The 12,811-nt window shown below is 37.9% G+C and overlaps 1 protein-coding gene across 22 annotated transcripts in view; it reads right to left on the reverse strand.

Moving 5' to 3' along the window:
• Positions 1–1,544: 1,544 nt before the first annotated feature.
• Positions 1,545–12,811, reverse strand: part of MARCHF1 (membrane associated ring-CH-type finger 1) — a 471,750-nt gene continuing 460,483 nt past the window's right edge. For all 22 annotated transcript variants that reach the window (XM_039539330.1, XM_039539334.1, XM_039539327.1 and 19 more), the window contains 2 exons: positions 10,288–10,435; positions 1,545–4,511 (listed from right to left, as the gene is read on the reverse strand). In XM_039539330.1, the coding sequence (XP_039395264.1) occupies positions 4,213–4,511; positions 10,288–10,435 (447 nt within the window). In that variant the 3' untranslated portion in view covers positions 1,545–4,212. The remainder of the gene's footprint in view (positions 4,512–10,287; positions 10,436–12,811) is intronic.

Below are 12,811 nucleotides of genomic sequence, written 5' to 3' on the forward strand. Positions count from 1 at the left end.
CCAATCAAGAAGGGCAACATGCTCATTGAGAGTGACTGGGTCACCATGCTATTCCCTATCCTACTACCCATGTAATTCTCATTTCTTTTGCAGCTTTAGAAAGATAAGCAGCAAACGTCAGGGTGAGATTGCTAACAGTTCTCAATAAAACCTTGCCAGAGCTTCCCCTCAGACTAATTTATTCCCAGGGCTGCTCGCTGCAGGGTTTCTTGTACCTAGCTGTTTTGCCTCTGAAAAGCACTGAGCTTTTATTGGTTGCTGAACTGGTTCAAGTGAAACCCACCTTAATTTTGTTACTACAGGGGGTTCTTTCTTTAAAGAAAGACTTTGCTAAAGCAAATGTACACAGGAATTGTTGAAGAACAACCTAATTTCTTCAAATTATAGATTATGTACTAGTTAAGGAATTTTAACTATATGGCAAGTTTGAAGGAGAAAGCAAAAACTTGGAACTGAATGCAAAGCACCCATTGGAATAAACAAAAAAGTGCTGTTTTAATTCCCATTTCCTCAGTTTAACTGTAGCAGAGGATGCTCCAGGCTGTACTGCACACATCTTACCAAAAGGTATGTGAATTCTCAGGCAAAGTGATCAACTGCTAAATCCTAAGATCAAATTGAAAGTGAATCAGGAGATACCTAGTGCTGTGGAAGGTAGAGTGGCATTCGGGTCATCTCTAAGGTAGCAGCCAAGTTCCAACATAAGCCTTAGTTTAGCTGCCCAAACTTTAGCAAAGGACCTTCTCCTCTCCCCCCCGAAAAGATAGAAAAAAAATTGGCCAATGTGTTTGAGCTAAAAGGTTAACTTGACAGACACTAATCAAACATTACTTCAGGTTACCCACAATTTCCTACTTTTAAAATAAATTTAGCTCTGTATTTGTATACAATAGATAGAAATGAACATGTCTAATAAAAACAGTTCAGTCATTTTTATTTTAATAAAATGTGTTTTTTTTTTTTTTTTTTTATACTGGCAAAGTTGGGCATGTAGCTCTGTTTAAACTAGGAAATTTTCTTTACACTTTGGCAAGACTGGCTTAGATGTTCTCTCAAGGAGCACTGTAATCCATTGGTCTTGGAGGCAATGGATACCATTTAATGTGAACACCCCTGCTCTAATACTTTATTTGACACAAAGCAGTCTGATATTATCTAATGACATTTTGATTATCCAGAGCACAGTTGTAGCAGACTATCCTATGAAAATGATGGGGCCCATGCTTGCTGGAATTCTGTACAAAGGGGGCTTTTTAAAACTTAAGTTATGCACCCAGGAAAAGATTTTGGTTAAGACAGACAATGGGGAGGGATCAGAAAGATGGAATCCTCCCAACAAATTCACTTATAATTATGCTCGGAGTTCTGCCTGTGGAGAAAAATGGGATGTGAAAATGTTTTGTCCTGTTGAAGGAATGTCACACTTTATGCAAAATGTATGTTTGCTTTGTTTTTCTTTTGGAAACTTAAATATACTATATGGTGGTAAGATCGTTTCTACCACTTAAAATACATACAGAATATGGAAAACTGCAGTGGTTTGGGTCATTTGTTTAATACAAATACAAATTTGTTCTACAACAATTAGCAGTTATATTCATTTTGTTTCCCTTAAGCACCCGCCCCTTCTTTCAGTACATATTCACTCACAAAAAAACCACCTTTTTTGGAAAAGAAAATGGGGTTAAACAAGTAACAACTCTTACTTCCAAGTATTACACAGTGTAAAATATTTTCTTCATAGATGAAGTGTGTCTGCAGTGTACAGATATATAAAAAAGGGCTTGATCCGATGATGGGGAATGTATTGTTGTGGACAGACCAGGAAAATAAACATTTGCTTTCAAGCTATAGCACTATATGAAATAATAGGAGGAGGAATTCTACCCAGTCCAATGGTACTAACACAAAGGTAAGTGGTGCATTGTCACTAACTGTTTTAAAATGAGTAATTGAAAGCATTAGTTCTGGAAATGGAAACAAATTTTAAGAAACAAGGAAAGAAGTCGTCCATGCCCATTATAGGGGACAGAAGCATTTTGTTTATGTTCCACAATTCCTCACTAGTATGTAGTAATTCTGCAATCCTTATCCAAGCAAAACTGCCACTGAAGTTAAAGAAAGTGTTGCTTAAGCCACCATCTCTGCTTCCAGAGCAGGGAATTATTTGAATACTGGCTTATGTACGATTGTCAATCTCATGCCCATTTCCAGCTTTACAGAGAACATGGATAAAAGTTAGGGAATTAGTTTTCATACTAAAATGGGTTGAAAATAAAAAAACTGTATCTGACTACCTTTCAGACCACTAGGAGTTTTCTGAAAGTTAACAAAAGAAAAGCAAAAAACAGGAGCAGTGAGATTTACCCCATATTTACTCAGAAAAGTGCAAAGTTAATTTTTTTCTGCAGATTTTCATCCTTTTTAAATTTTTGTAACAAACTGATAAATTCCCAGAAAATGTTAAACTAAATAAAAACGGCAAGGAAAGGGCCTCAATAATGCTGTAAGGGATTAAAGGCCTAGTCCAAGCCCCTGTAGTCAATGGGAGAATTACAGTGGTGTTCAGTGGGCTTTGGAGTAGACACTAAATACTTCACTTTCCCTAAATTCTCTTCAGGGGACAATTTCAGTTTAAGTATATCTCCTTTTGAACTGAAACTAAGACTCAATTGCACAGTACTTGCAAGACAACTGACATTTAATGGTGCTTTAAGGTTAGAAAATTCAGGATAATTACATTCTGCAGGGTAGATTCTGCTTGGTACATTACATCCACAAAATGATTTGTTTGATTTTCTGGCCTCCCCCCACATGCACACACCAGTTTCCTAAACACGTGATCAAAGAGGGCCCTAATTTACTATAGTCCCCAGACTTACCCAAACCAATGCACAGCTACTTCTGGCCACTTTCGCTCGCCTGTCCCAATAATAAACACCACAGCAATTGGAAGTGAATCACAAAATTCTTTATGTAACTCACCTTTGTTTGATATCATTTTATCTACATTCATTTATCTATTGCACTCTTTAATGTTATTCACACTTCAGTTTTACATGAAAATGCTCAAAACACAAAATTAACAACTGAACTGCTGAATCCGTAATCGCTCAATGTCAAGTCAGAACAGGGTGATACTGGCATCTTTTAATAGGTCCAGGTATGCTCTTTTGTGATTACCTTAATTGCTGAAGCATGAACTCTTAAAATATTCTGCCCCTGCTCAGTCTTTAACTGTCATTCCTAGGGGTGTGAGGGTATAAATTCATTTCATATTCTTTTGTAATGACCTCCATGCTTCAACCTGTAATGCCTCCGATTATACTTTGTCTTTTTCCATTTTGGAGAAAAACTTTTCTATATATCCTTTCTACATATATTGGCAGAGTTCACATTAATTCACTTAACAAGTGTCATTTATTTTACTTTAAGATAAGCAGCACTAAAGGTGTTGTTCCAGATGTAGAGCTAATAATTTTAGCCTTGTGGCTAAATAATACTTGTATTTTATGGGACCAAGGAATTGTTTGAGGCAATTAGAGGACTTGAAGACTACTTGTTGAAATTGCTTATTTTGCAAAAAACAAACAAACAAACAAAAAAAAACACACACCTATCCAAAAGCACTGAATGTGTGCTTCACATATCCTCACCTCACATGGCTGCCAAAACATTCAGGCTCCAATGTAGCCATTCACCTGTTGAACAATGACTTTGAGATTTAGAAAGTGAGTGACATGGTGCAGGTCTGTTTACTTTGTTGATACAAGTTTAATGCAAATGACTTTTTAGTAGTGTCACCTTGAAGTGTATTTTTAAGATGATGATGATTAGCAAATAGGATGCCTAGTGGTAACAAATAGATGGAAAGTTGTTGATGTTTTCTGTAACAGAACAGTTATAGCAGGTCTGTTTCCAATTCCTCCTGGTCATCCAGTTTAAAAAGGTCATTTTGTCATGTCTGTTTGACACTGTCTGTTAGAATTGTTATCTGTTGTGCTTTCTACACTTCCACTACACCTGGCTGACTGAGAAACTATTTCACAAACGGTCACATTCCATAAGTAATGCATGTTGCTTCACTGTATCCATTTCCCTGGTCAGGGTTTTTTGTTCTTTTATTTAAAATGCATGATTGTTTCCACTTTCTGTAGTGGCCGTGGAGTAAAAAACATGCACACCTTCAATAAAGAAATAATGCCACCTCTGTCAAACTGGCATGACCTCAGAGGTCATTTCTTCAGCTGATTGCTGTGAGTTTGTACCTGTCTGTGATACTGGTACTACCACAGCATCCTTGGTTTCAGAGTTCTGAATGCATGAAGAGTTCTTCTCCAGTTTTTTGGCAGTGTCCGGGCAGTTTTGAACAAAGATCACTCGATTGTAAGCCTTCAATCTGCGCCACAACTGAATGTAGACTTTACACTGTACGTACATGAAGACTAGGCCTCCAGTGAACCCAATTGCTACCACAACCAGTTTTGTCCAAAATGGCCATTCAAGGACACCTTTCAAACAAACAAGTTATAATTAGTATCATCATCATTTCATAATGTCTTGCTGATTCCTTGTCTTTGCTGTAGCCTATACATTCCAGTATTGCATAATGTTGACATAACATTATTCTTTTCAAAGGATCCCTAATGCTCTTTGTACCGTACATATACAGTCACACACATGAAGTGCAGCTGTTGTTATAGTAGAAGATAGCAGCTGTTCCCTTGATCATAGAAACAAGATCAGATCCCTAAACATCTAGCACATTAGGGGAGTTTTGATTTAACAGTATCAGGTCCTAGGACAGAAAGATAAGTGTCCTTAAAACAGCAGACATGTTTATGATTGTACCCATGCCCATAGTATCTATTTTAAGTAGGCAGAATGTAATTTTCTACACTGGAATGGCCAGGTCACTGGGCTTTGGGCCCTACTACTTAAAGAAATAAACTTTTGTTTTGTGGGTTTTTTAATGTATTTAACACAGTTGAAGTTTGATGGCTGGTCTATAAGGAGACTCAAGTGTGCCACAAGCCAGGGTATGTACAGTGTACTGGTCTGCTACACACTAAGTTGCTGCGTGGACCCTGCTACCATGCACAAAGTTTCATAATGAGTGGTAGCAAGGGCCACATGGTTATTTGGTGCACTATAGTTTTAGACCCTAGTTTGCTGCATGCTAAGGGTCTGTAAATATACCTGGCACACCCTATTTTATCCTAATTGAACAGTGGCACCTACAGTACCATTATGTTCCCTTGGTATGATGCTGTAGCACTGGCTCAATAGCAAATTAGTGGGAAGAAATCCACGTAGTGAATAAAACAGCACCACAGCTTTTTTGTTTTTTATGCCTCTTTCTCTTTGTAGTTTTTTTTTTCCCTTCTCTAAATCAATACATTGCTATTTTCCTGCTTAGTTAAATAAGAACTTTACAGTTCCTGGTATTGTTTTTGCTCATTGCACCCTTTGCTCTTAGTTCAAAAACAGGAAAAACTCTTCAAAGGTCTTATTGTAATTGTAGAAAAGGCTCCATTGGTGATGACACTAAAGCTACAGATCAGAGAATTTGAACTCAGTAACGCTAAAATGATTCACTTTAGCTTAGAACTAGTCTCAGAACTTTACAAAATCAATTACTGGGAACAGCTTTATCATCACATGATAATTAACATCACTGCAGCTGCTTTGTATGTTTAGCAGTATGACTAAATTTGGGGGGGGGACCTCAGTTGTGCATTACTGCATCAGATCTAATGATGACAGTGTTGGCGTTAATACATAATATGCAAGTCTGTGGTTTTGAGACTGCATGTCATAAGCCTCTGTATCAATGCTGCTTTCTAAATACTTTAAATAAATTTATTAGTCACATATGGACGATCTTTAAAAATCCTTATTACATATAGAGTGCAAATCATGATCAAGGTGAAACAAGATAATTTAAGCTTCACAGCAATGGTGATAGGTATTCAGTTATCCAGCTTTTACATATGGGAAAATTGAGGCAGAGAGAAATTGAACAACTTTCTAATGTGACAAAGAAGTCACAAGCGAGAGGCACTCCAAGACAGATATGATGTCAGCCCTATGATTAGAATCTACTGGTGGTCAACTGCCAGGTTTAGTTGTAACCACTAGAGCAGTAATTAGAGTTTAATCTAGGGCTGTCAAGTAATTAAAACAATTGAGATTAATCACATTGTTAAACAATAATAGAATACCATTTATTTAAATATATTTGGATGTTTTCTACATTTTCAAACATATTGATTTCAGTTACAACACAGAATACAAAGTGTATAGTTCTTCCTTTCTATTTTTATTACAAATATTTGCACTGAAAAAAACCAAAAGAAATAGTATTTTTCAATTCACCTAATACCAGTACTGCAGTGCAGTCTCTTTATCACGAAAGTTGAACTTACAAATGTAGAATTATGTTAAAAAAACAACTGCATTCAAAAATAAAACAATGTAAAACTTTACAGCCTACAAGTCCACTCACTCCTACTTCAGCTAATCACTCAGACAAACAAGTTTGGTTACAATTTGCAGGAGATAATGCTGCCTGCTTCTTGTTTACAATGTCACCTGAAAGTGAGAACAGGCATTTGCATAGCACTGTTGTAGCGAGTGTCCCAAGATATTTATGTGCCAGATGCGCTAAAAATTCATATGTCCTTTCATGCTTCAACCAGTATTCCAGAGGACATGCGTCCATGCTGATGACATGTTCTCCTCAATAATGATCCAAAGCAGTGCAGACCAACATGTTCATTTTCATCATCTAAGTCAAATGTCACCAGAAGAAGGTTGATTTTCTTTTTTGGTGGTTTGGATTCTGTAGTTTCTGCATCTGAGTGTTGCTCATTTAAGACTTCTGAAAACATGCTCCCATCTTGTCCCTCTGAGATTTTTGGAAGGCACTTCAGATTCTTAAACCTTGGGTCGAGTGCTGTAGCTACTTTTAGATATCTAACATTGGTACCTTCTTTGCCAAAATGCAATGCCAAAGCACCAAGCGAACGCCTGTTCTCACTTTCAGGTGACGTAAATAAGAAGCAGTCAACAGTATCTCCTGTAAATGTAAACAAACTTGTTTGTCTTAGTGATTGGCTGAACAAGAAGTAGGACTGAGTGGACTTGTAGGCGCTAAAGTTTTACATTGTTTTATTTTTGAATGCAGTTGTTTTTTGTACATAATTCTACATTTGTAGGTTCAACTTTCATGATAAAGAGATTGCACTAAAGTGCTTGTATGAGCTGAATTGAAAAATACTATTTCTTGTATCATCTATATAGTGCAAATATTTGTAATAAAAATAATATAAAGTGAGCACTGTACATTTTGTATTCTGTGTTGTAATAGAAATTAAGTCATTAATGATCTGGAGGATGGCGTAGACTGCACTCTCAGCAAGTTTGCAGATGACACTAAACTGGGAGGAGTGGCAGATATGCTGGAGGATAGGGATAGGATACAGAGGGACCTAGACAAATTGGAGGATTGGGCCAAAAGAAACCTGATGAGGTTCAACAAGGCCAAGTGCAGAGTCCTGCACTTAGGACAGAAGAATCCCATTCACTGTTACAGACTAGGGACCGAATGGCTAGGAAGCAGTTCTGCAGAAAAGGACCTAGGGGTTACAGTGGACGAGAAGCTGGATATGAGTCAACAGTGTGTCCTTGTTGCCAAGAAGGCTAACGGCATTTTGGGCTGTATAAGTAGGAGCATTGCCAGCAGATCGAGGGACGTGATCATTCCCCTCTATTCGACATTGGCGAGGCCTCATTTGGAGTACTGTGTCCAGTTTTGGGCCCCACACTACAAGAAGGATGTGGGAAAATTGGAGAGAGTCCAGCGGAGGGCAACAAAAATGATTAGGGGGCTGGAGCACATGACTTATGAGGAGAGGCTGAGGGAACTGGGATTGTTTAGTCTGCAGAAGAGAAGAATGAGGGGGGGATTTGATAGCTGCTTTCAACTACCTGAAAGGGGGGTTCTAAAGAGGATGGATCTAGACTGTTCTCAGTGGTACCTGATGACAGAACAAGGAGTAATGATCTCAAGTTGCAGTGGGGGAGGTTTAGGTTGGATATTAGGAAAAACTTTTTCACTAGGAGGATGGTGAAGCACTGGAATGGGTTACCTAGGGAGGCGGTGGAATCTCCTTCCTTAGAGGTTTTCAAGGTCAAGCTTGACAAAGCCCTGGCTGGGATGATTTAGTTGGGAATTGGTCTTGCTTTGAGCAGGGGGTTGGACTAGATGACCTCCTGAGGTCCCTTCCAACCCTGATATTCTATGATTCTATGAAATATTTGAAAATGTAGAAAAACATCCAAAATATTAAACAATACAATACCAATTAAAATGTATTTAACAGTGTGATTAATCACAATTAATTTTTGAGTTAATTGTGTGAGTTAACTGCAATTAATCAACAGCCCTAGTTGAATCATCTGTTTTTGCTGCTTATGCAACTGGCTTGCCTTAGAAAAATCTTTGTAAGTGAGAAATCATTGAAATAATCACAGAATGGTGTTTGATTACCAAAGATTTCCCTATCATGGAAATTGCTGGTAAATGCTAACTTTTTCAGGGTGGCACTTTTGAAAGTCAAAGTGACTTTAGCACATGTTCCAGTGAAAGTCAGTTGGACTCCTACTCAAGTGACAGGGATAGTCTCCTTGTTAAGACAATGACAGCTACTCCACACACTGACTTAGAAGCTTCTGAAAATCCTACCTACTAGTGATGGCTGTTGAGATGTGCTGTTAGTTTTGAAAAGTTACACACCAGGTAATAGCCTCAGCTGCAGTAAATCACTGTAGCTCTGCTGAAGGCAGTGGAGCTATGCTGATTCGCACAAGCTCCTTTGATTAGATACTTCTGTCATATCACCAGACCCTGGAGTAAGTACACCAAGCGGAAATAGGGAAACATACTTTTAAGGATTCCCCCCCCCCATCTTCCTGGCTAGCGTGGAGCTTTTTGGGTAGTAAATCAGAGTTCTGAATTTCAATATGAAGAAGAGTGGGCCTGCTGTTGAATCACTGTAGGCGATGGGAGCTTTGCAGTTGTCTGCAGTTTTGAATGTGCTAATCTATTTCCTCACTGATTTCACTGAGTGCCAAGGGGTGTATCCATAGCCAGGATTTGTTCCCATGTGTTAATTTTTACCTAAATGGATTCTTGTAACTAAAAGCAGCATAGCATTTTCAACTCTACTAAAGTAGTATACTATATGCATGTTGGCAATATCTGCTTAGTTCATTAATCCACTGTAGTCTATAAAACAAATCAGCTATGTAAATCCCATCTTGCATTCAAATGCCCTCTAGCACACTGAGGCCACAGTCCTGTGGCATCCAGGAAGGGATTGTACTATTCTACTACTGAAATAATAACCAAAACTTTTTTTTAAGGTTCTAAATCAGGGATAGTCAATAGATGGACCACAGGCCAAATCTGGACTGCCAGATGCTTTTGAACAGACCCCAAAATATTTCTATTTACTTATTATTTCCTCTGGATCCTGGACCTTGCCTATACCTTGATGAAGAAATGTAGACCTTGACAAAAATAGACTACCCCTGTTCTAAACTGTTCCAGTAACTCCTCCCTCTCCCTCATTTTTCTCAATGTTTGCATGTCTGCATTCTCACTAGAACTGGAAGTGCTGAAATATCACAATAAAGGCTGCAGTGAAAGGATGAAATCCAGCTGTGTGCAGAGAATGAAGGAAAGGACCTCTGTGATACTTAATTCCCACATTAAGGGCTGCACAGGACTTTCAACACTCGGGTGAATTTCATGCAGTGTTTCCTGCTGGGACTAGAAGTTAACTTGCTTGAAATCTTCTAAGAAAGCCTGTTGCAAGATGTCTACCCCAGTTTTGTAGGAGACAGAGGTTTCAATAGGTCAGATGGGCAGCTTAAATCTTTTCGATGCTCTGAACTGAACTTGCAGTGAACTTTAAAGTTTCACTCATCAATTTTTAATTGTAGCTTAAAAAAAGTCCAGCTATTGAAGTAAAATGAAAAGAATGAATTGAATGGTTTAGTAGTTGTGATGCGTGCATTGAACTGTGATCTCAACTGCAGGAAAGAAAATATATTCAGCAAAAACCAGGTTTGTAAACTGAATTGTGTCCTTTGCTTTGTCATCAAATCAATTCCCTATAATCCTGTTATATATTTACAAATAAAAAGTGCCTCGCTGTCTATCTGCATTTCTAATGTTTCCCTCACTATGTTAGCAATGAAGGAGATAAAGTCACTTACCATTGTCATTGCCTTGCTTAATTTCCTCAGCAGTCCGATCTATCAAAACATATAATGACCAAACAACGCAGGTAATAGCAATAATATGGAATGTAACTGAACAGACTATCTTCCTTCTTTCACTTGTTGTCATCTGTAGTTTCTCCCACTGTAATCAGAAAATAATTAGAAATTAAGTGGGCTTGTAAAGAAAGCCTCCTTGTTATTCTGGTTGTTCCTGTCTGAAACAAGAAGAAAGAAGGGTTAATTCCGAAATATTTTTCTTATAACGTATCCCCCTAAGATAGCATTGTAAGCATCACAAACTTACCTGATGTAGTACATACAAATCTATATCAATTCATAAGAATGTAAGATCCTGTGGCAGGAGTCTCACCTCTGATATATTACCACCTGCCTATGTGTTATGCCTAATCTTGTCTTTCTGCAGCAATAGCAGATTAACAGTGATAGGGAAGTCAAAAAGTGAATATTAGTTTTAACTGCAACAAGCATCCCAAACCTGGAGCTATAAAGAAAAATTCACATCTTCCAGAACTCCAAATGTTCTTGGCTGCTTAAAAACCTGTCACTTAATCCTGGGTTAGACTCTGGATAGATTTCATACAATAGGCCAAAGTCTCTTCTCAGTTGCACCCATGCAATTCAGCTAACTTCAAACTCTGTCTTTTTCTTTTATTAATACTGTGTAGATTTTTTTTTGTTTTTACCACAGTTCCTGTTAATCGAAACAAATTCTACTAAAAAAAAACACATGCTTTTTAAACAAAAGGATGGGGTATTTAAAAACAAATTGCCTCTAACTTTGATGAATACTTTTGAAATCCACAGACACCACCCTCACAAATGAAAACAACGAGGAGTCCTTGTGGTTCCAACAAATGTATTTGGGCATAAGCTTTCATGGGCTAAAACCCACTTCATCAGATGCATGGAGTGAAAAATACAGTAGCAGTATGTGTGAATTTATATATAATCACATGAAAAGATAGTGGGTTTTAGCCCATGAAAGCTTATGCCCAAATAAATTTGTTAGTTTCGAAGTTGCCACTAGGACTCCGTTATTTTTGCTATACAGACTAACATCACTACCCCTCTGAAACCTGTCACCTTCATGATTAGTAGTAAAGTAGGTGGAAAACATAATACAACAGCGCCACCTTTCTGATGGCCATATTACTACATGACTGAACTGTAGAGATAATGAGACTTTTCTAGTTGTAGCTCTTTCACAAAGTATCTAAACAATGACACAAAGCAGAGGGTAAATTCAGCTGCCAATATGTGCACAACTTGGGTGGCATGGGGTAGAGCAGACGTGCAAAATAAATGAGCAGGAAAGGAAATTTAAAGACTCAATTTTTCTCTGACAGACATACATGCTCTCTCTCTCTCTCCAGCTCATGCAAGAAGACAATTGATATACCAGTAATAGTTCCTATTTAACCCCATGTCGGGACTGGCACACAATTTTTATGGTCATGTTGGTGTCCCTTGCAGGATACTGATTCCTATATGATGCTACAACTTCAGTAAAAGTGTCAAAAGTACCACTTTCCAAGTGAAGCAATTCTGACTGTGGGAACAGTTATGATTCTGGGGAAGGTGCTATATATAGGTACAGTGTAAGTCTAGGCCTTTGGGGCTGAAGGCTAGGGTGTTAGTGGGTAGGTGAAAGGATGTTATAAAAGCGTTCCTCACTCTTAAGGCTTCATACCACAGTTTTACAAGTCAGTGATCTCAGTGGGTTGATGTAACAAAACAACAGTTATAACCATTAAAAACAGAATACTCTGGAGATAATGAGGTGGAGGAAAGGGTGTGAGGTACAGGAAAGAGAAGGCACCCAGACTCTTACATCACAGAGCGAAAATGAAATAGCCATGGTTTATATTGGTTAAAAATAACAGGTGTTAAAACAGCTAGTGCCAACCTTCAAGAATTGATTTAACATAGAAAATAGTTTCTTTCCCTATTTTCTGTCTGCATTACGTCTCCTAAATTTTGTTCTAGAGTTATTTAAAACTAACAGTCTGAATTTGATGGCTGTTAACAACAGACACGATTAGTCTAAAGTCATTGGGTCTCCTCCCCAGTTAACCTGGGTCCATGCTGTTAATCACTACTACGTAATCCCATATCAGATATCTAGTTCAACTAGAAATGGTTGAAGAAAACAGGTGAAGAGTTTTGCCAATATACCACTTTATTTTTAGTCAAAATTCAAAATTTTCATGAAAATCTCAATGTTAAGATGTTTGACTAATTCTAATAGCCACCAAGTTGTTGGATTAATATCTTTATAATCTTTCCTGCACTAACCTCAGCTCATTCACTCTTTGCAATGAGAATCTGTATATGGAACATTTTATTGCTAAGGCAGAAAGGCCACATTTTGAAATTGTTTCTCCCTGACTAGCATGTTGGCAATGAACTGGTTATGAAACACTAGAATGTTACAGAAGGTGTGTAACATACTAACTTAATATGTGACTCACTCAGGTTCATATTCTCTAGTCCTTGA

Source organism: Mauremys reevesii, linkage group 5, assembly GCF_016161935.1.
Source record: "Mauremys reevesii isolate NIE-2019 linkage group 5, ASM1616193v1, whole genome shotgun sequence".
NCBI classification, from domain to species: domain Eukaryota; kingdom Metazoa; phylum Chordata; order Testudines; family Geoemydidae; genus Mauremys; species Mauremys reevesii.